Source organism: Pituophis catenifer, unplaced genomic scaffold (genome assembly GCF_029215685.1).
Source record: "Pituophis catenifer annectens isolate HBS135680 unplaced genomic scaffold, rPitCat1.0.hap2 SCAF_7, whole genome shotgun sequence".
Classification (NCBI taxonomy): Eukaryota; Metazoa; Chordata; class Lepidosauria; order Squamata; family Colubridae; genus Pituophis; species Pituophis catenifer.
This window is the reverse complement of record NW_027256887.1, coordinates 8,946,117-8,970,284: the sequence shown is the minus strand read 5'-3', so window position 1 is coordinate 8,970,284 and position 24,168 is coordinate 8,946,117. Positions and strand designations below refer to the sequence as shown.

General features: G+C 43.7%; 1 protein-coding gene across 1 annotated transcript in view; it reads left to right on the top strand.

Moving 5' to 3' along the window:
- CCDC91 (coiled-coil domain containing 91) overlaps positions 1-24,168 on the top strand; it is a 121,972-nt gene that overhangs the window by 78,225 nt on the left and 19,579 nt on the right. The window contains exons 10-11 of the mRNA XM_070947337.1: positions 3,413-3,589; positions 14,412-14,525. Coding sequence (XP_070803438.1) covers positions 3,413-3,589; positions 14,412-14,525 — 291 coding nt within the window. The remainder of the gene's footprint in view (positions 1-3,412; positions 3,590-14,411; positions 14,526-24,168) is intronic.

Below are 24,168 nucleotides of genomic sequence, written 5' to 3'. Positions count from 1 at the left end.
TGCTGGGTTTTTGTTCTTCTTGATACCTGTTATCTTATCAAACCATATTAGAACAAAAACAGAAGTCCTAGAAGCAAGCAAAAAACTTCTTCTGTTTCCCTTCAGTCATTCTAATAAGCACTGAGTACTTTAGATGGTGGGGCCCCACTCTGGAAAGCTTTACATAGTGGATATTTTGAGAAGAAGGTCTTTTGAACAATCAATCCAGGCTGAGAATAGAATATAAAACTAGACTAGACTAGACTAGACTAGGCTAAAGAGGGGAGAGGAGAGGAGAGGATTAGTGAGAAGAGAAGAGAAGAGAAGAGAAGAGAAGAGAGGAGAGGAGAGGAGAGGAGAGGAGAGGAGAGGAGAGGAGAGGAGAGGAGAGGAGAGGAGAGGAGAGGAGAGGAGAGTTCCTTATTGGCCAAGCGCAATTAGACATATATAAGCTCTCAGTGCATATATATACAACAAAGTGATCAATAATAAATCATAAGGTACAAACAATAAAGTGATATAATCATAAGATTACCAATATGAGAAGGTAATAGGAAGTATAAAAAGAATAATAGCAATACACAGCCCTGCTACATGAATAAATATCCTTAGACATAAGACAGTGCTGTGGGAATTAGGAATTTAGCAGAGGGATGGCATGGCGGAAAAACTTCGTGTCTAGTTGTTTTGGCATGCAATGCCCTATATTTATTATATATATATTTATTATTATATAATAATATAGTATTAATTATAGTATTAAAATAATATAATTAATATAATATTAATTATATTATGGGACCTCGTCGAAACGTCGTCTAGATACTCTCAATCTTACACGGGAAAAGACCCGAATATGCCAAGACTATATATATATATATATATATGTATATGTATATGTATATGTATATGTATATGTATATGTATATGTATATGTATATGTATATGTATGTACGTATGTATGTATGTATGTATTTACCGAGACACCTGGTCTACCCCAACATGTGGGAGGGGGCATTCTGCTCCCTTTTGCCTTTCAGCTCCAATCCAGGAGCCCTCAAGCAGTCGCATTCACAACAAACCATTTTATACCAAATTTACATTTTGCTGATAAAGAAATAAAGGGAGACTAGTATACCATATTTTCCGGCGTATAAGATGACTGGGCGTATAAGACGACCCCTGAATTTTCCTGTTAAAATATAGGATTTAGGCTATACTCGCCGTATAAGACTACCCCTCTTCCAACGCACACCAAATAAAAATTAAAAAACATCAACTGGCTCACCCATAATGTAAAAGCAGTTGTGCTAGACCCAAAATGGCCCCTGCAACAAGCAGGAACCTCACACAGCCACAAAAAGCCCAAAAACCCAACTTTCACACTTTACACACACAAAATTCCACATACAGCTTTGTGAGATTTTGTGTGTTTGTGTAGTTAGAGTGAAACACTACAAAAACATACTAAATCTCAGAAAGCTGCAGAAATATTATTTTATTTTATTTTATTTTTATTTTTATATGAAAGCTAAATTTAAAACTTCCTAAACTTTAAATGGCTAGGCCTAAAAAAGAACAACTAAAAAAAACCCCAATTAACTATTTTTTTTTTAAAGCTCCCAAAGGGGAAAAAAACTTACCCAATAGAACAGGGGTCTCCAACCTTGGCAACTTTAAGACTTGTAGACTTCAACTCCCAGAATTCCTCAGCCAGCTTTGTTTTGCTGGCTGAGGAATTCTGGGAGTTGAAGTCCACAACTCCCTGCCTGCTTGATTGCAGGCAGGAAGTGGCTTGCTGATGGAATGGATTCAGGCAAGCAAAGCAAGGCAAGCGTTGCGACTAGCAGCTAAGGTAAGCAAGCTGGAGGGGGAAAACTTTTTTCCTTTTACATGGCTCTGGCGATCCCAGCTGAGTTGCCTGATTAGCAGATCGTCAGTGTTTGGATCATCAGAGCCATTTAAGGCTCGTCAGAGCCTTTTGGGCTGGTCTGCCTGGTTACAGGAGAACGACACCCGGCGTATAAGACGACCCCCGACTTTTGAGAAGATTTTCATGTGTTAAAAAGTCGTCTTATACGCCGGAAAATACGGTAGATCTATTTCAAGCTTTTTAGCTTTCATCAGCTAGCCATACCCTTACTTGGATTCAAACTTGGGCTTCCTGCATGTTAGGCAGTTGAATTCGCTCAAGTTCGAATCCAAGTAAGGGTATGGCTAGCTGATGAAAGCTAAAAAGCTTGAAATAGATCTATAGTAGTCTCCCTTTATTTCTTTATCAGCAAAATATAAATTTTGTTTATATATATATATATATATATATATATATATATATATATATATATATAATTTATAAATATAAATTTATAAATATAAATATATATATAAATTTATATAAATATATATAATTTATATTATATTAAATTATATTATATTATATTATATTATATTATATTATATTATATTATATTTATTATATTACATTAAATATATTAATTGTTTTATATTATAATTAATATAATAATATATTATTATATATATTACTATATTTATTATTATCTTGTGCCACTGTTGTTAAATTTTAGTTTCTGATCCTGGTGTAACTCCCAGCCACTCCTCCTGTCTGCCTTTGCCATCCTTTCTCCTTTTATGTAGGTGAGGACACGAGATGAGGAAAAACAGTCCCCGTCTTCTCACTTGGCCTTACCGCATAATGCCCAGTAGCCGTGCTGAAAATAATATTTCCTGTCCCTGCCCTGTTATTCTGAGGCTAGAAAGAAAAGACTATCATACTGTATGAATAGAGAATATAGTTTTTATAGTCTAGTAAGTGGAACTAATCTTTGGCTGATGTTCATAATTTGTCCAATTGGTTTTTACAGCAGAAATATTTCAGTATAAAGACCCTGTTCAGAGAACTTCTGAAAAAGTGTTTTAAAGAAAGATGGAAACTGGAAATCTAATGTTATCGAGAACAATTGTTTTCAGTTTCCAAAATTAACCCAGTCTTCAGAATGAGTTTAAACTTGAGGGCCTTTTCCTGCAAAACAACCGTTGACATTTTAGGGATTAGAGCAGGAGTGAAATGCTACCGGTTCGCTCCGGTTTGGGCAAACCGGTAGTGAGAAAAACCTACTGGTTCCTCCGAACCGGTATTTCTGATGATCAGCTGTGTCGCGGGGTTTACCTTTGCTAGAAAGCAGGATTTCCTCCTTTCTAGCGAAGCTAAATTGCGGGCCACAGCTGATCCCCCCCTGCTGTTCTACTTACCTTCCCAAGCCTCCTTTTGGTGCGCACTGCGCATACACGACCAGCAAACTGGTAGCAAACCAGTTCAGATTTCACCACTGGATTAGAGGCAACATTTTGGATACTGAACTGCTGAAATGTTCGCATTTAGATTCCCGCTGACCCTCGTTATTTGATGCTGCAGGTGGAAAAAGAGGATCTGCAGGCTGCCATCCTAGCAGCAGTAACAGCCGAAAGGGAAAACATGAAAAAGCTGCATGACCAAGAAAAAGAATTATGGCAAGCAGAGAGAAACAAAGATCGCGAGAAGATTGCTCAAGCGGTAGAAGAAGCAGCCGAACGACAAAAGCAGAGTTCAGAAGTTAGTGAATTTTATGTTCTCTGGGTTATCAGTCGCTGTACATCGTATGTAGCGTGTTTCAGGTTTGTTCAAATTCATATGCGGAGGGAGGGAGGAACATAAATGGGCAGGTACTGTATTTTTCGAAGTATAAGACGCACCGGAGTATAAGACGCACCTACCTTTTTTGGTGAGGAAAAGAAGAAAAAGAAATCTGCCTCTGCCTCTACCTCTACCTCTAAGCAATTTTGCCGCTTTGCAGCAAACAGCCTGCTTTACTTTCATTTTCATTTTCAGCATAGCTTGATCAACACAAGGAAAAAAAAAATCTGCTCCAGCAATTTACCTCTTTGCAGCAAGCAGCAGAGCCCTGCGCAAAACAGCTGAGAGCAAATCAGCTGAGAGTCGGGAGGCTGATCCAATCAACTTGTGCTAATTAGGATGTGTTGAAGCTGAAAGGAGTTGTTTTTTCTTGTTGTTTGCTTGCAAGGAGGTAACTGCTGTGAGGCAGAGGCCAAAGGGTGGGGGCCAGTGGGTGGGCGGGGCTACATTCGGTGTATAAGACCTCAGAAGAATGGAAGGCTGAGTCAACCTTGAGCCTGGTGAGATTCGATCTGCCAAACTGCTGGCAGCCGGTGATCAGTAGAAGTAGCCTGCAGTACTGCACTCTAACCACTGCGCCACCGCGGCTCAGGTAGTGCCTTAGTCCCTATGGATTGCTTAGGGCAGGGGTGTCAAACTTGATTTCATCAGGGGTGTATTTGACCTCGGTGGGGTGGGGGGTGGGGCATGACCATAGTGGGCGTGGCCAGCTCGACGTCACTTGTGTCAGGGGCACTTGTGGTGGCCTAGTGCTAAGGCAGGATTTCTCTCAGACCCTCACTCACTCATAATCCTCCTTCCTTCCTTCCTTCCTTCCTTCCTTCCTTCCTTCCTTCCTTCCTTCCTTCCTTCCTTCCTTCCTTCCTTCCCTCTTCCTTCTCCTTTCTTCTTCCTTCCTCTCTTTCCTTATTTTTTCCTTCCTTGCTCTCTTCCCATCTTCCATTCTTTTTCTTTGTCTTTCCTCCTTCTCCTTTCCTGTCTCTTCTTGGATGCTCAAATGCAAAAGGGGAAACGTTTCTCCTTTTGTTTTGTTTTTAGTTTGCTTTGCTAGCCCTCTGCCAGTGAAAATGGAGCTCAAGAGGCCACGATGGCCTCCTGCGGCCCTCCCAAGCTCCATTTTCGCTGGCAGAGGGCTGCCGGAGGCCATCATGGCTGAAAATGGAGCCCGTTTTTGCTGGCAGAGGCACTGCAGGCTGGTCCTTCACTGTTTCCAGGGCAGCCCCATGGGCCAGATCTAAGCACCCTGTGGGCCAGAATCGGCCCGTGGACCTTGAGTTTGACACCCCTGGCTTAGTGGGTTGAGGGAGTGATATATGGAATGTGGAACATATAGACCAATGTGTAGGCTACTTATGACTAGATCCAACCTGAGTGTTCTGTCCCCGTCTCACACACGCACACAAAGAGACAGCCGGGGGTTAAATAAACTGGCAGACAACCAGTTCTTCTGATAAGAAGCTTGGCAGCAACCCAGTAGCTGCTTGCCAAGAACTTTACTCATAAACCAAAATACACACAGTCAAGAATTGTCCAGTTCGTAAAATAAATCCAAGGCCGATAATGTTGTTTCCAAAGATGCAATGTGACTCAATAGTAGTTAGTTTTGTCCGTCACAGAGTCTGAATGGCCACCTCACCCCCTTTTATACCCTGTGGGGTGTGGTCCAGTGACTCAGCTTAATCTCTGGCACGCCTTTTCTTCTGTTGCGCGCGCTTATTTCTGCGACGCTGCCGAGGATCCAGCCAAGACTCATTTCCCTCATCACTGTCCACCTGTGGCTGCGTGGACGTGTTTGGCCCCGGCTCTATCTCTTGCCCTTCGGCGGACACCGAAGGCATTGCCAGAGAGGAGGGTTCTGGAGACGGAGGCCTTGCCAACTCCTCTCCTTCACTCTCGGAGTCCTCTCCTGCCGATGACACAGGCTCAGGTAACGGAGCCACAACACTGAGATTCTGCTAGACTCGTGGACAGAAATATTTGCCACACATCTTGGTATCAAGAGGCTGCAAAATAAACCAAGTTCTAGATTGAGGGGTTCCTTGATGGTCTCTGAGCTTCGTTGTTTCCTTGCAGACCCAAACTAGGTACCAACATCAGTGCTAGTAAGGCCTGGGGTTTATTTATAAACTGAGAGCAAGCCCTACTCCCTTACTAGCACTGATGATGTTACCTAGTTTAGTAATGAAATGACTGCACGAAAACAACCAAGCTCAGAGAGCACCAAGGAGCCCTCATTTCAACCCTGAGCTACAAATATTCCACTTTTATCGGATCTAGATTTTTCTGCAAATGCCAAAGTCTTTTGTTCACTGCTACATTTTGTTTGGAATAGGATTAGCATCCTAGAATATAGTTTGGTAGCAAGCCAACTGTTTCTAAATTCTTGGAACAACAGTAATAATAAAAGGATATTTCTTCTGCAGTTCAAGAGCTTGAATTGCCAGTTGTTTGTTTATTTTATTCACTCATCAAATTTACGTATATGGCCTCCCCTCTCATGGAAAGTGATTTTAATCTAAGGTTCCGTAAACTCGGTATAAAAAAAGTAACTTGTCATGTTATGAGATAATCTCTTCATTTCATGGGGAAGATGAAGAGCTTAGTTCAAACAGTTGTTGAAAAGTGGCTGAGATCTTTCATTATGAAGGCTTCGGGCTCCTACTGTCAACGCTGCTGATGGCGAACAGACCTTCTAATATTTGAAACCCTTTGAGCTTGGATGTCAACAACTTAGAGTCTTAGAAAGACTCCATTAATTTATTTATTTTATTTATTTATTTATTAAATTTTTATACCACCCCCTCTCCCGAAGGACTCGGGGCGGTGAACAGCCAGAATTAAAAACACACAATACAAATATTAAAATACATTAAAACGAAATTAAATTATCTTTGGCTTCTCCAATTTAAAACCCCTTACCCATAAAATTCCCCAATTAAAATTTTTTTTAACCCAGCCCGGCTTGCTGAAATAAAAAAGTCTTCAGGGCCCGGCGGAAGGTCCAGAAGTCCGGGATTAGTCGTATCCCTGGGGGTAGCTCATTCCAGAGGGCGGGTACCCCCACAGAGAAGGCTCTTCCCCGGGGGGTCGCCAGCCGACATTGCCTGACAGATGGCACCCTGAGGAGGCCCTCTCTGTGGGAGCGTGTTGGCCGGTGGTCCACTGTGGATTTTTCTAACATTGAGGGGGTGGGGGTTAAGACAGTGAGAAGACCCCTCTTTTGTAATGAACTGTTTATCATGAATGATGAACGGTTTATCGTGAGGTAAACTACGCCACTCAGGCTTCTATTCTATTCTATTCTATTCTATTCTATTCTATTCTATTCTATTCTATTCTATTCTATTCTATTCTATTCTATTCTATTCTATTCTATTCCATTCCATTCCATTCCACTCCACTCCACTCCACTCCACTCCACTCCACTCCACTCCACTCCACTCCACTCCATGTAAATAATTTGCTAGCTATCTTAATAAACTAAAAATACTCTTTCAGGAGAAATAAAGATGACAAAGATAAATTATATTAAATTGCCATAGGGCAAGGCTAGGCAGAGGATGGATAGGGTAGGGTAGGGTAGGGTAGGACAGGACAGGACAGGACAGGACAGGACAGGACATTGGAGGTCTTCTAGTCCAAACCAGTGGTGGGTTCCTCCCAGTTCGGTCCGGTTCGGCCGAGCCGGTAGCGGTGACGATATGACGTCACCGGACCAGTTCTCCTCCCCCCACACGTTATTCTTACCTTTTATTTGGTCCCACCCCCAATCTATTGCTGCCTCCTGAGTCCCAGCTGATGACTAGAGGGAAAAAAACTGTTTAAACTCTTGCCGCGGGGCTTCAAAGGGCCGCCCTACAGCTGATCAGTGTTAAAAGCAAACAAATGAGTCGGGTCGTAAGTGCGAGGACTGGTCGTAAGTGCGAGGACCTTCCAGAAATGACTCTGACCAGCTAGCCACGCCCACCTAGTCACATGACCTCCAAGCCACACCCACAAAATAAGCCACGCCCACAGAACCGGTAGTAAAAAAATTTAGAACCCACCCCTGGTCCAAACCCCTGCTTATGCAGGAGAACCTATACCATTTTAGATAAGTGATTGTCTAGTCTCTTCTTAAAAAGTGATGGAGATGAAAATAGAAGATTCCGGAGAGCAGTATCTGCAGCAGCGGAACGGTTTTAAGTAAATCCCAAAGTCTTGTCTGTTTCTTTTGCTGCCATTTCCATTTTTTTTGAAACATATGTTATCCAGGTGGATCAAAAGCCAACGATGACACGAAGCCTCTTTCATTTGAAAGAAAGCCTTTGATAGTTCTCCTTAGCCTTTCTGGAATGCAATAAAGTTGAAAGAAAACTTCACTTCCTAAAAATGAGAAGCGTTCTGATTGCAACAATATGACGGCGCTTCCTCTACCATGTCGTGATTTTTTATACCAGATGCAGGAAAAGTCTTCGCAATGACCTGTTTCCTGCCGTGCAATCAGGATGGGTGAAGTTCTACCGTTTCGGTTCTATTTTTAGCACCTTGCTTAGATTCGACACGGTCCTTTTAAAGGCAAAAGCCAATATTTTGCACCGTTGGAACAAATCATTTGTGGATTCTTCCTCCGATTCTCCGGTTGTTTTTAATTCAGACCATTTGTCTGCTGCTCCCTGGAAAGGATACAGCGGAGCACCGAAAAACCATAATCCCCTTTCTTATTGTTTGTATATATTAAATGTTTACTCCCATCTGTACGGTATAAAATTACATAAGATGCAGATGTTGGAAACCGTCTACCAGCCTAATTCAGCAAGAAAAACAATACTCCCTAAAAACAAAAGAAAAGAAAGTAAATTGGCAGTTATATTTAGACCGGTACAATTTCTCAGAAAATGTAAACTGGGATTGTTTTTATAATTTAACTTTTTGAAGAAGGATCTACGATTGTTGTGGCCCATCAGCGGCCTGTGCAGCTAGTAGCTGATTCTGACAGCGAGGAGGCTGGTGTGGTGCTGCGCCAGCAGCCTGTGCAGCTGGCACTCGAGTCAGACAATGAGGAGGCTGGAGAAGATGTGGTGCCAGAGGCGGGGATTCAGCCAGGGCCTTCAGAACCTCCAGAAGCTCCCTTAAGTGAAGAGGACAAAGAAGAGGAGCCTCTTCTTGATGCATGGGTACGCAGAGCTGCCAAAAGGCAGGAGTGGCTCCTCAGGAGGAGGTCTCCTCGAGAATAAGGCTTGGGGCTAATTGGCCACTCCCTTAGCCTATTTAAGGAAGGACGACGACTGAGGCAATTTGCAGGGAACAACTTCGTTTACTCTCCTTCGTGTCTTGACCTCAGTTCTCTTATCAGCTTCCTGCAAATTGCTTCTGGGCTTTCTGCCAACCATAGTAAGATTACGATTTTTTATTCTTTGGATTCTTGTAGGCTGGTAAGAAAGTTAATTAACAGCCTTTGTTTGAAAAAGACTGATTTAATTTAGTAAACTAAGGTTTGTACAGACTTTGTGTGTGCTGCGTTCTTTGGGGTCCGTAGCTGGGGCAGAACAACGATTAGCTGCCTAGTAATACATCCAAATGTAAGAAGTGGGGGGAAATAAACAAATAAAGCAACAAATTGAAAGAAACTGAAAAGTACAGGTAGTCCTCGAGTTACCTACTGCAATCGAACCCAAACTTTGTGTTGTTAAGCGAGACGGTTGTTAAGTGAATCTCATCCCATGTTACGATCTTTCTTGCCATTGTTGTTAAGTGAATCACCGCAGGGGGTCGGTTAATAACACGGTTGTTAAGTGAATTAATGGCTTGCCCATTGACTTTGCTTGTCAGAAGGTTGCCAAAGTTAATCCCACAATCTCAGGACACTGCAACTGTCATAAATACATGCCAGTTGCCAAGCCTCCGAATTTTGATCATGTGACCGTGGGAATGCTGCAATAATTGTAACTTTGAAAAACAGTCTTAAGTCACCGTTTTTTTCAGTGCCCTTGTAATTTTGAACGGTCGCTAAACAAGCTCTTGTAGGTCGGGGACTGCCTGTACATCCTTTTTCTTCTTCTGGACACTGATGGAAGGATGTGGAGCAATTTCCCCAGGAAATTTTGGTAGCCCTCAACGTACGACCACAAATGAGCCCAAAATTTATGTCGTTAAGTGAGACATTGGTTCTGTTGTGACCCAGGCCCAAGTAGGTAGTATTCGACGCAAACAGTTCCAAAACAAACAGACTTTATTAGAACAGCTGAGAATTAACTCATTCTCAGCATAGTCCACTGGAACTTCAAAACTTGGTTGTAAGTTGCCCTGTGGAAGTCCATCAGGTTCTGACCTAGGCTTCCCCAAATCACGAAGCAGACTCCTCGGCCCGATAAAACCCCTTTTATTTAGGATAAAGGGAAATTCCTCTCCAGCAAAGTCCCAGCAAACACTCTTTCATGAGATTCACAACTACAGACCTTTATGAGGCTTGGAGAGTTACCAGGCCGATATCTTCCAAACATCACCCTGGAGCAACAATTATTTGGCAAAAAGTCAGGAACAGATCTTCACCCTCATGAATTGAACTAATTGTCTCCTGCAAACTCCCCTCCCCTTTCGCTCCTCTTTATTCCCTCTGGGAGGGGCCATTCACCGTCCACCTGTGCCTTTACTCCTGAGTCGGCCCTTGTTCCTTAGCTGTTCCCTTCTCCTGGCGGCTCTGCGCACTGGGATCTGTTGTGGCTCCGTTACCTGAGCCTGTGTTATCGGCAGGAGAGGACTCCCGAGAGTGAAGGAGAGGAGTTGGCAAGGCCTCCCTCTCCAGGACCCTCCTCTCTGGCAATGCCTTCGGTGTCCTCCGAAGGTCAAGAGATAAGCCCGGGGCCAAGCACGTCCATGCAGCCACAGGTGGATGGTAATGAGGGAGATGAGTCTTGGCTGGATCCTCGGCAGCGTCGCAGAGATAAGCGCGCGCAGCAGAAGAAGAGGCGTGCCAGGGATTAGGCTGAGTCACTGTACCACACCCCACAGGGTATAAAAGAGGGTGTGGTGGCCGGTTCAGCTCTGTGACAAGCAAAAAACGGATATCGGATGATCTTCTTTGTATTTACTGGACTTTGTTGATTATTGTGTATTGGCTTTGTTCCCGGACGAAGGGAGAAACTCCCCCCTCATGAATAAAGAATACCTGGCAGCCAGCCACTGGGTTGCTGCCATTTCTGATACAGGATAAACTGTTGTTGGTTGAGTTCTTTAACTGTTGCCTGTCTGTGTGGGTGCGTGTGTGAGACGGGGACAGAACAGGATCAGACTCCAGCTGTTTGTCTGCCTCACTTGATATCCGACTCCAAAGGCAGCTGATAACTGTCAGACGGCCCTGGCTCCCTCTCTGCCTCTGAGGCAGAGCCTTCATCAGAGCCTTCCCCAGACTCCAGGACTGGCCCATGTTCCTCCCCAACCTCCTCACTGTCTGAATCTGGCATTAGCTCCGCTGGCCGCTGACGGGCCACAACACATCGTAACTTTGAACAGTCACTAAGCAACCGGTCATAAATTGAGAACTGTCTATACTCCTTCAGCAGAAGAGGTCTTCTCTCCAGGTCTGCTGGTGCTCTTCAGAAGTCAGGGTTTCGAGAAGGCCTCCCTAGAAGTGGCTCTCCTTGGTATTCCTCCAATTGTTCCTTCTGTCATCAGCCTTTCAGAAAAGTGTTTAGCTTGCAGAAATGGAGATCTCCTTCTTCCTGTCACCTCCTCCTTTGCAGCTTAGAGCCCAGATTTTCAGCTTTCCCGCTGATCCCGTTTCTTCACACGTTTCTTTTGTTTTGCAGCCTTATGACCTCACTGGTGAATTTTCCCATTTATCTTGCAAACTGCTTGCACTGCATTTAAGAAACAATCAATATGTATGCGCACGATCCTGGACTAAAAGAGCCTTTATTCTTGTGGTAATCATGGTCAAGAAATCCCAGCGATTACAGGAATTAGAACAAACCCAGGAGCTTTACAAACATTGGGCAGGTGGTTGCGTGATGGTTCAACCACGACTGCATTTTCTTTGTTCCCTCTTGTGGGCTGTGGTGTCTAACCTGTGCTTTGTTTTGTTTTTTCCTTTAAGGGGAAATGTCTATGGAGATTCTCAACCATCCAGGTCGTCATTGTCCCAAAGGGCAACTTTTCCAAAAGTTGTCCTTTGCTTTTTCCAAAAGGCAACTGGGACTTTCTTGGGGAGTTTTTTTCCCCCCTTTCACTTCTCATCCAAGAAGCTTCAGAAGAATGAATTCTGAAGAACCTTCTTGGGTGAGAAACAAAATCTGTTCAACGGGGGAAAAAAAACAACAACCAAGAAACACTTGCCTTTTGAAAAAAAGAAAGATGAACTCTCATCTTTGGGAGTTCTGTAAGGGGAGTAAAGGTAAATCTTTACTCCCCTTACCTAAATCTTCTCCCCTTTTAAATATTAATTTTAACTACAAATTTTAATCTGTTTAAATTATGTGGTATTTTAAATTCAGCCAAATTATTTAATTCGTTTTTAATTCATTTTAAATTTTTGTATTTCTGTGTTTTTATCTTCTGGCTGTTCACCGCCCTGAGTCCTTCGGGAGAAGGGCGGTATAGAAATTTAATAAATAAATAAATAAAAATAAATAAATAAATAAAAGGTAAAGGTTCCCCTCGCACATGTGCTAGCCATTCCTAACTCTAGGGGGCGGTGCTCATCTCCGTTTCAAAGCCGAAGAGCCAGCGTTGTCCAAAGACGTCTCCGTGGTCACGTAGCAGGCATGACTAAATGCCAAAGGTGCACGGAATGCTGTTACCTTCCCACCAAAGGTGGTCCCTATTTTTCTACTTGCCTTTTTTAAGTGCTTTCGAACTGCTAGGTTGGCAGAAGCTGGGACAAGTAACTAGACCTCACCCCATTATGCGCCACTAGGGATTCGAACCGCTGAACTGCCAACCTTTCGATCGACAAGCTCAGTGTCTTAGCCACTGAGCCACTGTGTCCCATTGTAAGGGCAGTACTCTCCTTGAATAAATGATTCTTAGACAATTCCATTTACGCTCTGCAAACTGATCTCTAGGCTTCTATAGATTTTTTTTCTCCTATTAGTCTCTCTTCTATACAATGGCAGTGGCTTCCTTAAGACACACAAAGGCCTGAATGTTGCAAGTAGATCTCATAGCACCTGTCTGCCCTGTCTCAAGTTCTCAGTAGGAGCAGTTCCATGCATGGGTGTCCCTTAAAAGCCATGGAGATATAACTCATACATCATCATCCCCCAAATGACATTCTAGCATGCCCCAAATCTTTTGTCTCCTCTGTGAATGCGTCTGCTTGCAGAAAACGCTAATAAAAGAGCAACAAAGATGATTAGGGGACTAAAGGCTAAAACATAGGAAGAACAGTTGCAGGAACTAGTATGTCTAGTTTAATGAAAAGAAGGACTAAGGGAGACATGATAGCAGTGCTCCAATATCTCAGGGGCTGCCACAAAGAAGAGGGAGTCAAGCTATTTTCCAAAGCACCTGAGGGCAGGACAAGAAGCAATGGGTGGAAACTAATCAAGGAGAGAAGCAATTTAGAACCAAGGAGAAATTTCCTGACAGTGAGAACAATGAATCAGTGGAAAAATTTGCAAATGCAGAAGTTGCAAATGCTCCAACACTGGAAGTTTTTAAGAAGAGAGTGGATAACCATTTGTCTAAAATGATATAGGGTTCCTGCCTAAGCAGGGGGTTGGACTAGAAGACCTCCAAGGTCCCTTCCAACTCTTCTCTTCTCTTCTCTTCTCTTCTCTTCTCTTCTCTTCTCTCCTCTCCTCTCCTCTCCTCTCCTCTCCTCTCCTCTCCTCTCCTCTCCTCTCCCCTCCCCTCCCCTCCCCTCCCCTCCCCTCCCCCTATCCTATCCTATCCTATCCTATCCTATCCTATCCTATCCTATCCTATCCTATCCTATCCTATTAAGGTGGAGGAGTGTAGGAGATGATCAGGCTAAGCCCAAGAGAGGGATGAAATGCATCATCAGCCACGAGTCCCTTCACACCCACAAGACATCTAAGTCCAGCCCACTGTGAATTCCTTATTTACCACCAAATGTCTTTGACTGTTAGTAGTTCAGATTCTTGTAGGAAGCTTACAATAAATCTTTATACCTGTCTGAACTGCCTGGATCTCCTGATTTCCCTGGTGCTAAACAAGGAGGGTTTTTGTGTGTGTGATGGAATGTAGTCAGGAGTCCCAGGAGGAAGGGGCTCTTTCCAAGGGGACAAAGAGACACCGGAGCTAGGGGGCGGTGCTCATCTCTGTTTCAAAGCCGAAGAGCCAGCGCTGTCCAAAGATATCTCCGTGATCATGTGGCCTGCATGACTAAACGCCAAAGGCGCATGGAACGCTGTTACCTTCCCACCAAGATGGTCCCTATTTTTCTACTTGCATTTTTTACATGCTTTCAAACTGCTAGGTTGGCAGAAGCTGGGACAAGTAACGGGAGCTCACCCCGTTATGCGGCACTAGGGATTCGAACTGCTGAACTGCCGACGTTTCAGTCGACAAGCTCAGTGTCTTATATAGAATCTGAAGTAGCCCTGTGTTGAAGGAGGTATTCATGGGGTGGAGAAAAACTGAGGTAGCCTGTGCGGTCCTGAAAACGTTGAAGCAAAATAAGTACATTGTTATCCCAATAACAATCCCCCCCCTCTCTCTCCCTCTCCCTATCTATCTATCTATCTATCTATCTATCTATCTATCTATCTATCTATCTATCTATATGTTAAAATATTAGGAAATGGTGAAAGCAGCAATCCTAGAAGAACAAAGGAAAAGTGAGAGAGCTGTAGAAGAAGCTGTGAAGCAAACGAGGGAAGAACTGATGGACTACATCAAGGAGCAGAAAAGGGTAAGTGGCAGCTTGAAGACAAGAGTGGTCCAATTTTGGAGCTGGAGAGAAATCATGAGACGAGTTAGCTCAAAACTTGCTTAGAATTGCTGGATGGCTTGGTTGGGTAGGTGGCCTAGCATCCTTTGAATTATCTGGCAAACATTGGTCAGAAGCTTGCACAGATATGAAATACTATGCTAGTATTTTTTCTTAATTTGTTTATCAAACATGTACAAGATAACAAGTATAGGTATGAATATAAACATGAACAAAGGAAGTAAATACAGATAAAGGGGGACAGTAGGACAGGGACGGTAGGCACACTGGTGCGCTTATGCACGCCCCCTTTACAGACCTCTTAGGAATGGGGTGAGCTCCACAGTAGACAGTTTAAGGTTGAAGCTGTGAGGGTTTGAGGATGTAACAACGGAGCTGGGTAGAGCATTCCAGGCATTGACCATTCTGTTGCTGAAGTCGTATTTTCTACAATCGAGTTTGAAGTGGTTTACCTTGAGTTTCTATTGATTGTTTGCCCGTGTATTATTGTGGTTGAAGCTGAAGAAGTCGTAGACAGGTAGGACGTTGTAGCAGACAATCTTGTCTACTATGCTTAGATCAGACCGCAGGCGGCGCAGTTCCAGATTGTCCAAGCCCAAAATTTCAAGCCTGGAGGCATAGGGAATTCTATTGTGAGTAGAGGAGTGAAGGACTCTTCTCAAGAAATACCTCTGTGACCCGCTCAATCGTGTTAATGTCCAATATACAATGTGGGTTCCAGGCAGACAAGCTGTATTCAAGAATTGGTCTGGCAAAGGTTTTGTATGCCCTAGTTAGCAATACAATGTTACCAGAGAAGAAGCTGGTATGTCGAGTTTCATCAAGGACAGAGGTCACTTGACATTTCCAACAGAATCAAAGCTTACATCCTGTAGGCTTGCATCCAGCTTCTTGCTTATACAGGTAGTCTTCCACTTAAAACAGTTCACTTAGTGACCATTCCCACTTACAACGGTACTGAAAAATGTGACTTACAACTGCTTTTCACACTTACGACCTTTGTAGCATACCCATGATCATGTGATCAAAATTCAGATGTTTGGCAATTGGCTCACACTTACGACCGTTGCTGTGTCACAAGGTCACGTGATCCCCTTTTGCAACCTTTGGATGAGCAAAAATCAATGGGGGAAGCTAAATTCATTTAACAACCGGGTTATTAAATTGTATCAGCTGCAGTAATTCCCTTAACTGTAGTAACTGTAGTAAAAAAAAAAAGGTCGTAAAATGGGGCAAAACTCAATAAATGTGCTCCTTAACAACAGAAATTGTCTGCAGAGCCTGGATAGCTCTGCAGACAAAGGCACTGTAATTTAACATCAGCTGTCTGCAATTAAAGTAAGTTCGAATCTTGCCAGGCTCAAGGTTGACTCAGCCTTCCATCCTTTCTAAGGTAGGTAAGCAGTTGAGTACCAAGGTCCTACTGTATCTTCATGTATTGTTTTGCCAAGTTGATAAAGGATATTAGTGAATACCTAACCACATAATCACAGCATTTATGACAATAGCAAGAAGTGTCTCATCAAATGATCTTTTTAGCCCTGTAAATCAGATTGATGCTTCCATATTTTCTTTGAAATTACATTCATCTCCTGCCCGACATACTATGTCACAATCAGGGGTGGGTTCTAATTTTTTTTACTACCGGTTCTGTGGGCGTGGCTTATTTTGTGGGTGTGGCTTGGAGGTCATGTGATTAGGTGGGCGTGGCTAGCTGGTCAGAGTCATTTCTGGAAGGTCCTCGCACTTACGACCAGTCCTCGCACTTACGACCCGACTCATTTGTTTGCTTTTAACACTGATCAGCTGTAGGACGGTCCTTTGAAGCCCCGCGGCAAGAGTTTTTTGTTTTTTTTTTTTAATTTGATTTATATGCCGCCCTTCTCCGGAGACTCAGGGCGGCTTACAATGCATTAGCCTTCATTCTTTTGTATATTTATACAAAGTCAGCTTATTGCCCCCACAAACTGGGTCCTCATTTCACCTACCTTAGAAAGGATGGAAGGCTGAGTCAACCTTGAGCCTTGGAGAGATTCGAACCAGCAGAAATTGCAGGCAGCTGTGTTAATAACAGGGTGCACTAAACCACTGTACTATCAAGGTTTTTTTTCCCTCTAGCCATCAGCTGGGACTCAGGAGGCAGCAATAGATTGGGGGTGGGACCAAATAAAAGGTAAGAATAACGTGGGGGGTGGGGGGGGAGGGCGGGGGGGGGAGAACCAGTTCGGTGACATCATATTGTCACCGCTACCGGCTCGGCCGAACCGGACCGAACCGGGAGGAACCCACCACTGGTCACAATGTCATTCATCTTATTTAAATGATGCTTTTGAACCTTTAAGTGGCTCTAAATGAAAACAGTTGCTTAAAATTGGGAGGAATAGAATAAACCAGCTTCCTAACTTGGGCTTTTAAGTACTATAATTCTCAAGCCACAAATTCAATTGGAGAACATCTCCCCCTGCCTCTTTGGTTGGGGATTATCATAATTTTGAACGGTTATAACAGGAAATGCGTTACATAAATATAGATCAATTTCATGAAGCAGTCTGCGAATATTAATAGAATGCAAGGAGAACTAATTTTTGGGTGGACCGAGAGCCAAATGTGTGAAACTAATTTGCACAAGGGAGCAAGACAAACTGTTTCAGGGAATTTGAGAATCTTCGGCAATCTTTGTTTTCAACCAATATTGTGACTAGTTTAAGGCATACCTAAACTATAGAGGTATCCCTCACTTCATTAGGTAAAGGTAAAGGTTCCCCTCACACGTATGTACTAGTTGTTCCCGACTCTAGGGGGCGGTGCTCATCTCCGTTTCAAAGCCGAAGAGCCAGCGCTGTCCGAAGATGTCTCCGTGGTCATGTAGCCGGCATGACTAAACGCCAAAAGCGCATGGAACGCTGTTACCTTCTCACCAAAGGTGGTCCCTATTTTTTCTACTTGCATTTTTTACCTGCTTTCGAACTGCTAGGTTGGCAGAAGCTGCTAGGTGGGCGTGGTTTGGTGGGCGTGGCAGGGGAAGGATATTATAAACTCTCCATTCCCACCCCACTCCGGGGAAAGGATACTGCAAAATCTCCATTCCCTCACCTCCAGGGGAAGGATACTGCAAAATCTCCATTCCCTCACCTCCAGGGGAAGGATACTGCAAAATCTCCATTCCCACCCCACTCTGGGGCCAGCCAGAGGTGGTATTTGCCGGTTCTCCGAACTACTCAAAATTTCCGCTACCGGTTCTCCAGAACCTGTCAGAACCTGCTGGATTTCACACCTGGCTTGGTCTCAGTTTTACACCCAGGCCTGAATTGGGAAGAGTCCGGGTAATCTGTTTTAAGGAGATCTCTGTGCAACTACCTATCCCTAAAGGTAAAGGTAAAGGTTCCCCTCGCACATATGTGCTAGTCGTTTCCGACTCTAAGGGGCGGTGCTCATCTCCGTTTCAAAGTCGAAGAGCCAGCGCTGTCCGAAGACGTCTCCGTGGTCATGACTAAGTGCCAGAGGCGCACAAAACACTATTATTATAAAAGTGTTATTATAGTTATTATATGTTTTTGTGTTTATATGTATGTGTATATCTATCTATCATCTATCATTTACCTGTCCGTCCGTCCATCCATCCATCCATCCATCCTTCCCCCTCTATCTGTTCTATCTATCTATCCACCCATCCATCCTTCCCCTTCTACCTATTCTTTCTATCTAACTATCTATCTATCTATCCATCCATCCTTCCCCTTCTACCTATTCTTTCTTTCTATCTATCTATCTATCTATCTATCTATCTATCTATCTATCTATCTATCTATCTATTATGAGCCGTGGTGGCGCAGTGGTTAGAATACAGTACTACAGGCTAGTTCTGCTGACTGCCAGCTACTAGCAGTTCGGCAGTTCGATTCTGACCGGTTCAAGGTTGGCTCAGCCTTCCATCCTTCGGAGGTGGGTAAAATCAGGACCCAGATTGCTGGGGGCAAGATGATGGCTCAGTAAATCGCTTAGAGAGAGTTGTAAAACACTTTGAAGCAGTATATAAGTGCTATTTCTATCTATCTATCCATCCATCCATCCATCCATCCATCCATCCATCCATCTCCTTTCTCTCTCTCTTTCACTCTCTCTCCTCTCTCTATATATATCTATTTTATCTGTCTATCTGCCTTCCTTCCTTCCTTCCTTCCTTCCTTCCTTCCTTCCTTCCTTCCTTCCTTCCTTCCTTCCTTCCTTCCTTCCTTCCTTCCTAAATGCATGAGAGTCTGCATGCACACACACACTTATAAACACAGGACAAAATATTAATGAAATAAATATTAGAACAATATTAGATCTGGCTACTTAGGTAGGTAAGGAAATACATAGAACTGAAAACCAAATTCTGAAAAATCCAATTCTGAGCCATGTATACCCTCTACAATCCCTAAAAATTATGCGTAAAATTCAAGTTACCCTGTGCTGCTTCATGCCAAGTTAACAAAAATATTTCACAGAATTTCTGGAAAAGCTTCAGACTTGGCTGTTGCCAAACCTTTGGTGTTAAGGAAATATTTTGTTGTTGGGCAGCCATTAACGATGTCTTCTTAAAACATCATTTTGCAGAAATGGTAAAGGGAAGTCATTTTGTTCCATGAAATCTATCTGGTCCCTTTCTGGTTTTTGAGTTTTTATCTATTGTAAAAGAAGATGTTGAGAAGAGTTCCTGGTTTATTTCTCAAGGTATTTTGGAGTGAATTGTGTGAAGCTTTCACTCTGTAATATAGATATTCTTTGACTTCCAATCATTTGTTTAGGGATCATTCTAAGTTACAAGGGCACTGAAAATAGTAACTTATGAGTTTTTCACATGATCATTGCAGCATCCCCGAAGTCACATGATTAAAATTTGGATGCTTGGCAACTGGCACGTATTTATGACAGTTGCAGTGTCCTGAGATCACGTGATCATTTTTTGTGACCTTCTCACAAACAAAGTCAACAGGGAAGCCAGATTCACTTTAAACCACGTTACTAACTTAACAACTGCAGTGATTTGCTTAATCATGGCAAGAAAGGTCGTAAAATGGGGTAAAACTCACTTAACAGCTAATTTGTTTGATGATGGAAATTTTGGGCTCAAATGCAGTTGTAAGTCAAGGATTGACTGTATACAAAGCTTATTTTACCTGCGATAGTCCACTAATTAATCTCTAGTCCATCACTGACTCTTTCTGGATCTTAACTCTCTTTCCAGAAGAATGTTGGTTAGCTGTAGTGAGTTCGCCACAACAAGTTAGCCATGGTGGATTGGCTGTGGTGAATTGTGTCATTTCGGGTCCGACAAACGGGTTTTGTCATGCCCCTGTCAGAGTCTGAATCTGAGACAAGACGAACAGCTGACAGAGAATGGGAGAGTGGCTCCGTTGGCTGTGGAGGAAATTGGGGAAGGGCAAAGTCAGGCTGGGCAGAGCAGGGGAGAGGTAGAACAAGGGAGAGGGGGTTCAGTTGAAGACCAAGTCCCATCCCCTCCTCATCCTAGGGCGCGCAGGGAAGAACGCAGAAGAGAGCATTGTGGGTTGTGTGGCTTACAAGGAAGGAAAGGGCTCCCATTCCCTTCACAAGGCACACCTGGGGATGGAGTTTAAAGGAGAGGCAGTTGGGAGGGGCATTTGTCAGGAACAAACACTGAATTCATCTAGTGTTGAGAGTGGGGCCTGCATTCCTGGCATTCCTCCTGACTGTTTGAACTATAGTCGTGCTTCTGTGTGTTTATCTTGCCTGGCTGGAATTATTGCCGTGAATTCTTCGCTTTTGGGATGCATTATCTTGCCTTGCCGGAGTGATTGATTTGCAGTCATTCTGCTTATAGCGTTTGGACTGGAGTATCTGCGGACAGAAGCTGCTGCAGGTTTGTGAGAGAGTTTTTCTCCAGGCCAGAGACTAAATGGGACGTTGGATGCAAAGTTGGTGCCAATAAAGGAACTCATACCGGTTCTCTGGCTGTGTTGCCTTCGTGCCACGCCCTGAGTCATCACAGGTTTCAAATGCTAGTATGCTCCCCATTGGTGGATGGGAAAGACTCCTTTTCAACCAAGAGAAAAATACAAAGTTTTCTTTTGGATTAAGAAAATTAACCAAGGGGTGTTGCAGAATATAACCTTCTGAAATATTCGCCGTTCCCTTTGTAGCAGTTAACTGAGACACACTGATTTCGCCTCGGATCAGTTAAGGACATCCATGGAAAGAGAGGCTCATTCTCTCCTGCTCCCCGTAGCCACCTACGACCTATAAAAAATATCCCCCGATGAATGAAAGGGGAACCTCTTACCAATGCGATGCAGAACAGTCAAACCTCTTGGGGATAGGAGGAGTCCGAATTTTCCTCCTCCAAATTTCTTTCGCCGAAGTTCTGACTCCAGCCATCGTTTTGCTTGCAGCATGTTCATAGCAACTAGACGATCTTATTAATAATGTTTTTGTGTGGTCATTAAAGGAATTAATTGCATCTTTTGTTGGCATAGGGCAAGCAGCTAAAAATATTTCGGAGACCTTTCTAGGATAGCCAAGTATGAGAATATTTAAGAAATGCCAACGTTATTCTGTAAAGAGAAGGCTGTTTGCAACGCAGGGAAGGAGATGTAGGATTCTGAATATACGCGGGGTAAGAATTGAGTACATAAACAATATTCAAATTAATGCTTTTTAACAGTTCGGTAGTTTTATCCCTTCATTTGGAAGCATAAAAATGGGTTTGGATGGGTAGCAGAAATATAAAATAGCTTATTTTTTTAATGCATTTGTGGATGTGGATTCTCTTGGAACATTTCTTCCACTATATTCACATGTGTTTGTTTGTTTGTTTGTTTAGTGAGTCAGTCAATCAGTCAATTTCTGTAGCTGCCCATCTCAGTCAATGACCCTGGGCAGCTTACAATTCAAAAAATACATTACAGTTAAAACATTTCAAAACAATGAAAAAAAAAACAATGAAAACATCCAAACTAAATATGTACATAGCAGACGAGATGCTTGGCCAGTTAGCAATACAGCTAAGAAACCAGATCCTTGATTCATTCACGCATTCCAGAACATAACCGGGTTTGGCTAACAAGGTTGAACCGTTCCAATATGCAAGGGGAGAATATTCCACAGAGCAGGGCCCACTTCAGGAAAAGGCCATCTTCTGGTCCTCACAGCCAACACTCGTTAGCTGACGGGATCTACAGGTTGTCCATTCTGCTAGATCAAGTTGGACAGGTAGAGACTTTTGGAAAAAGGTAATCCCTCAGGTACCCCGGTAAAAGTGACAACAACACCTTGAATTGCATCCGGAAAGACACCAGTAACCAATGCAGCTCACAGAGAAGTGCTGTTATGTATACCGTATATCTGTCACCGTTTCCCACCCTGGTGGTACAGTGATTGGAAGGCAGTATTGCAGGCTAATTCTTCCCCCAGCCTGTTCTGTCCCCCCTTCCCCACACAGGCAAACACACAACCAGGCACACCTGCCAAGATTGTATTATGCAATCAGACTAGAATCCCTTGCAGATAAGGGTTTTGGCAGTAAACTGCGAAATGCCTGCCAAGACAGTTTTCACTCACAGTAAGCAAGAGAGAGTTTATCTTCAGTCCGGTCCAGTAGCAAAAAGTAATCCACGAAGCAAGAGTTAGCCAATCCAATCCAATCCAAATATGTACAAGCCAGATTTCAGGTAACGCGATGTGACTCTCAGGTTTTTAACTTTGACTGTCACAAAGCCTGAAGAGCAATCACACCCACTTTTATTCCTTGTGGGGTGTGGCTCAGTGACTCAGTTCAGTCTCTGGCCCTCCCACGCCTCTTTCGTTGCTGCGCACGCTTCTCCCTCCGACGCTGCCTGGGATCAAGCCAATTCATCATCCTCGCTCCCTATCTGTTTTTGTTCCAATATGCTTTCCTCCTGGCATATCCCAGGCTGTTCCTCTTGGCCTTCGGATGGAACCTGAGGCATTGCCAGAGAGGAGAGTCCTGGAGAGGGAGGCTTTGTCGGTTCCTCCCCATCACCTTCTGAGTCCTCTTCCTCTGTTAGGACAGGATCGGGAGTCGGGGTCACAACACAGCCAGGAGTTCGATCCTGATGTGGCTCAAAGTTTCCAGCCTTCCATCCTTCCGAGGTCAGTAAAATGAGGACCCGGATTATTGGAGGCAATATGCTGACATTATAAACCAGAGAGTGCTGTAAAGTACTATTGGGCAGCCTAAATATTATTGCTATTCATGCAGCCTCATTCTGTACCCGTTGGAAGTTTCCAAATGCTCTTCAGGGCCAGCCCCATGTAGAGTTTGTTACAGTAGTCTAAAAGTAGAGGTTACAAGGGCATGAGTTAACATCTGAGGTAAATTGTTCTGACCTAGGCTTCCTGAGAAAGCATAAATCACAATTTTAGTCCCAAAAAACCTCTTTTATTGAGATGTAATGATTCACAAACAGTCTGTGTAGATTCTGACAGATGTCTGCTCGAGTTGACACAGTTGTTCAGGGTAATGACAGGAGGAGCCTGAGTGGCGTAGGAGGCTAATGCCTCCTACTAAGGCAGCATTTAACATCCAGCTGCCTGCAATTACTGTGAGTTCAATTCTCACCAGGCTCAAGGTCGGCTCAGCCTTCCATCCTTTCTAAGGTGGGTAAAATGAGGACCCAGTTTGTGGGGGCAATAAGCTGACTTTGTATAAAATATACAAAAGTATGAAGGCTATTGCTTAACGCATTGTAAGCCGCCCTGGGTCTCCGGAGAAGGGCGGCATATAAAAATAAATAAAAATTAAAAAAAAAAATAAATAAAATAATGTTGATAAGCACCCACCTTTATCTCCCTTGAAACGCTGCCAGAGACCTACTTGCCAATTAGTTTTACAAGGCCAAACGGAGCACAGAGTCAAACCGACTTCTCAGAGCTTGAATTGACTATATGAACTAATTGCTTCCTGCAAAGCCTCACGTCCGTTTGCTCCTCTTTTATGTCTTATGGGAGGGGCCAATCAACTCCAAGCCTTACTCCTGAGTCACCCTTTTTTTCCTTAATTGTTCTTGCCTTCTGGCAGCTCTGCGCATGCGCACACTGGGAACAGGCTCACACTGTTCTTCTGCCTCGCTGATGTCAGATTCTGGAGGCTCCGGAGGCGGTACATAATACTAGATGGCCCTGGCCCCCTCTCTGCCTCCGATGCAGAGCCCTCATCCGAGCCTTCCCAAGACTCCAGGACTGACCCATGTTCCTCCCCAGCCTCCTCACTGTCCGACTCTGCTGCCAGCTCCTCAGGCTGCCTGCGGACCACAACAATGCTAACTCTCTACAAAAATCTGCTCTACTAACAGTCAAGGCAAACAAGGGCGGTAGACAAGGGTCAACGCATTTCAAGATGGGCTGGACTTAGATCTCTTGTCCGACTCTGCTGCCAGCTCCGCAGGCTGCCAGTGGACCACAACATAAAGATCCCATCTGTGGCAGCATCCAACACAATTCTTGATATCTATCTGATAGATTAATCCTACCACGGTTAATAACTAAGTCAAAATAAGTACGGTAAAATAAAATATGCAGCTGTAAGAACCTGGAAGTTAAGCTCTTTAGAAACCTCACCCTCCAG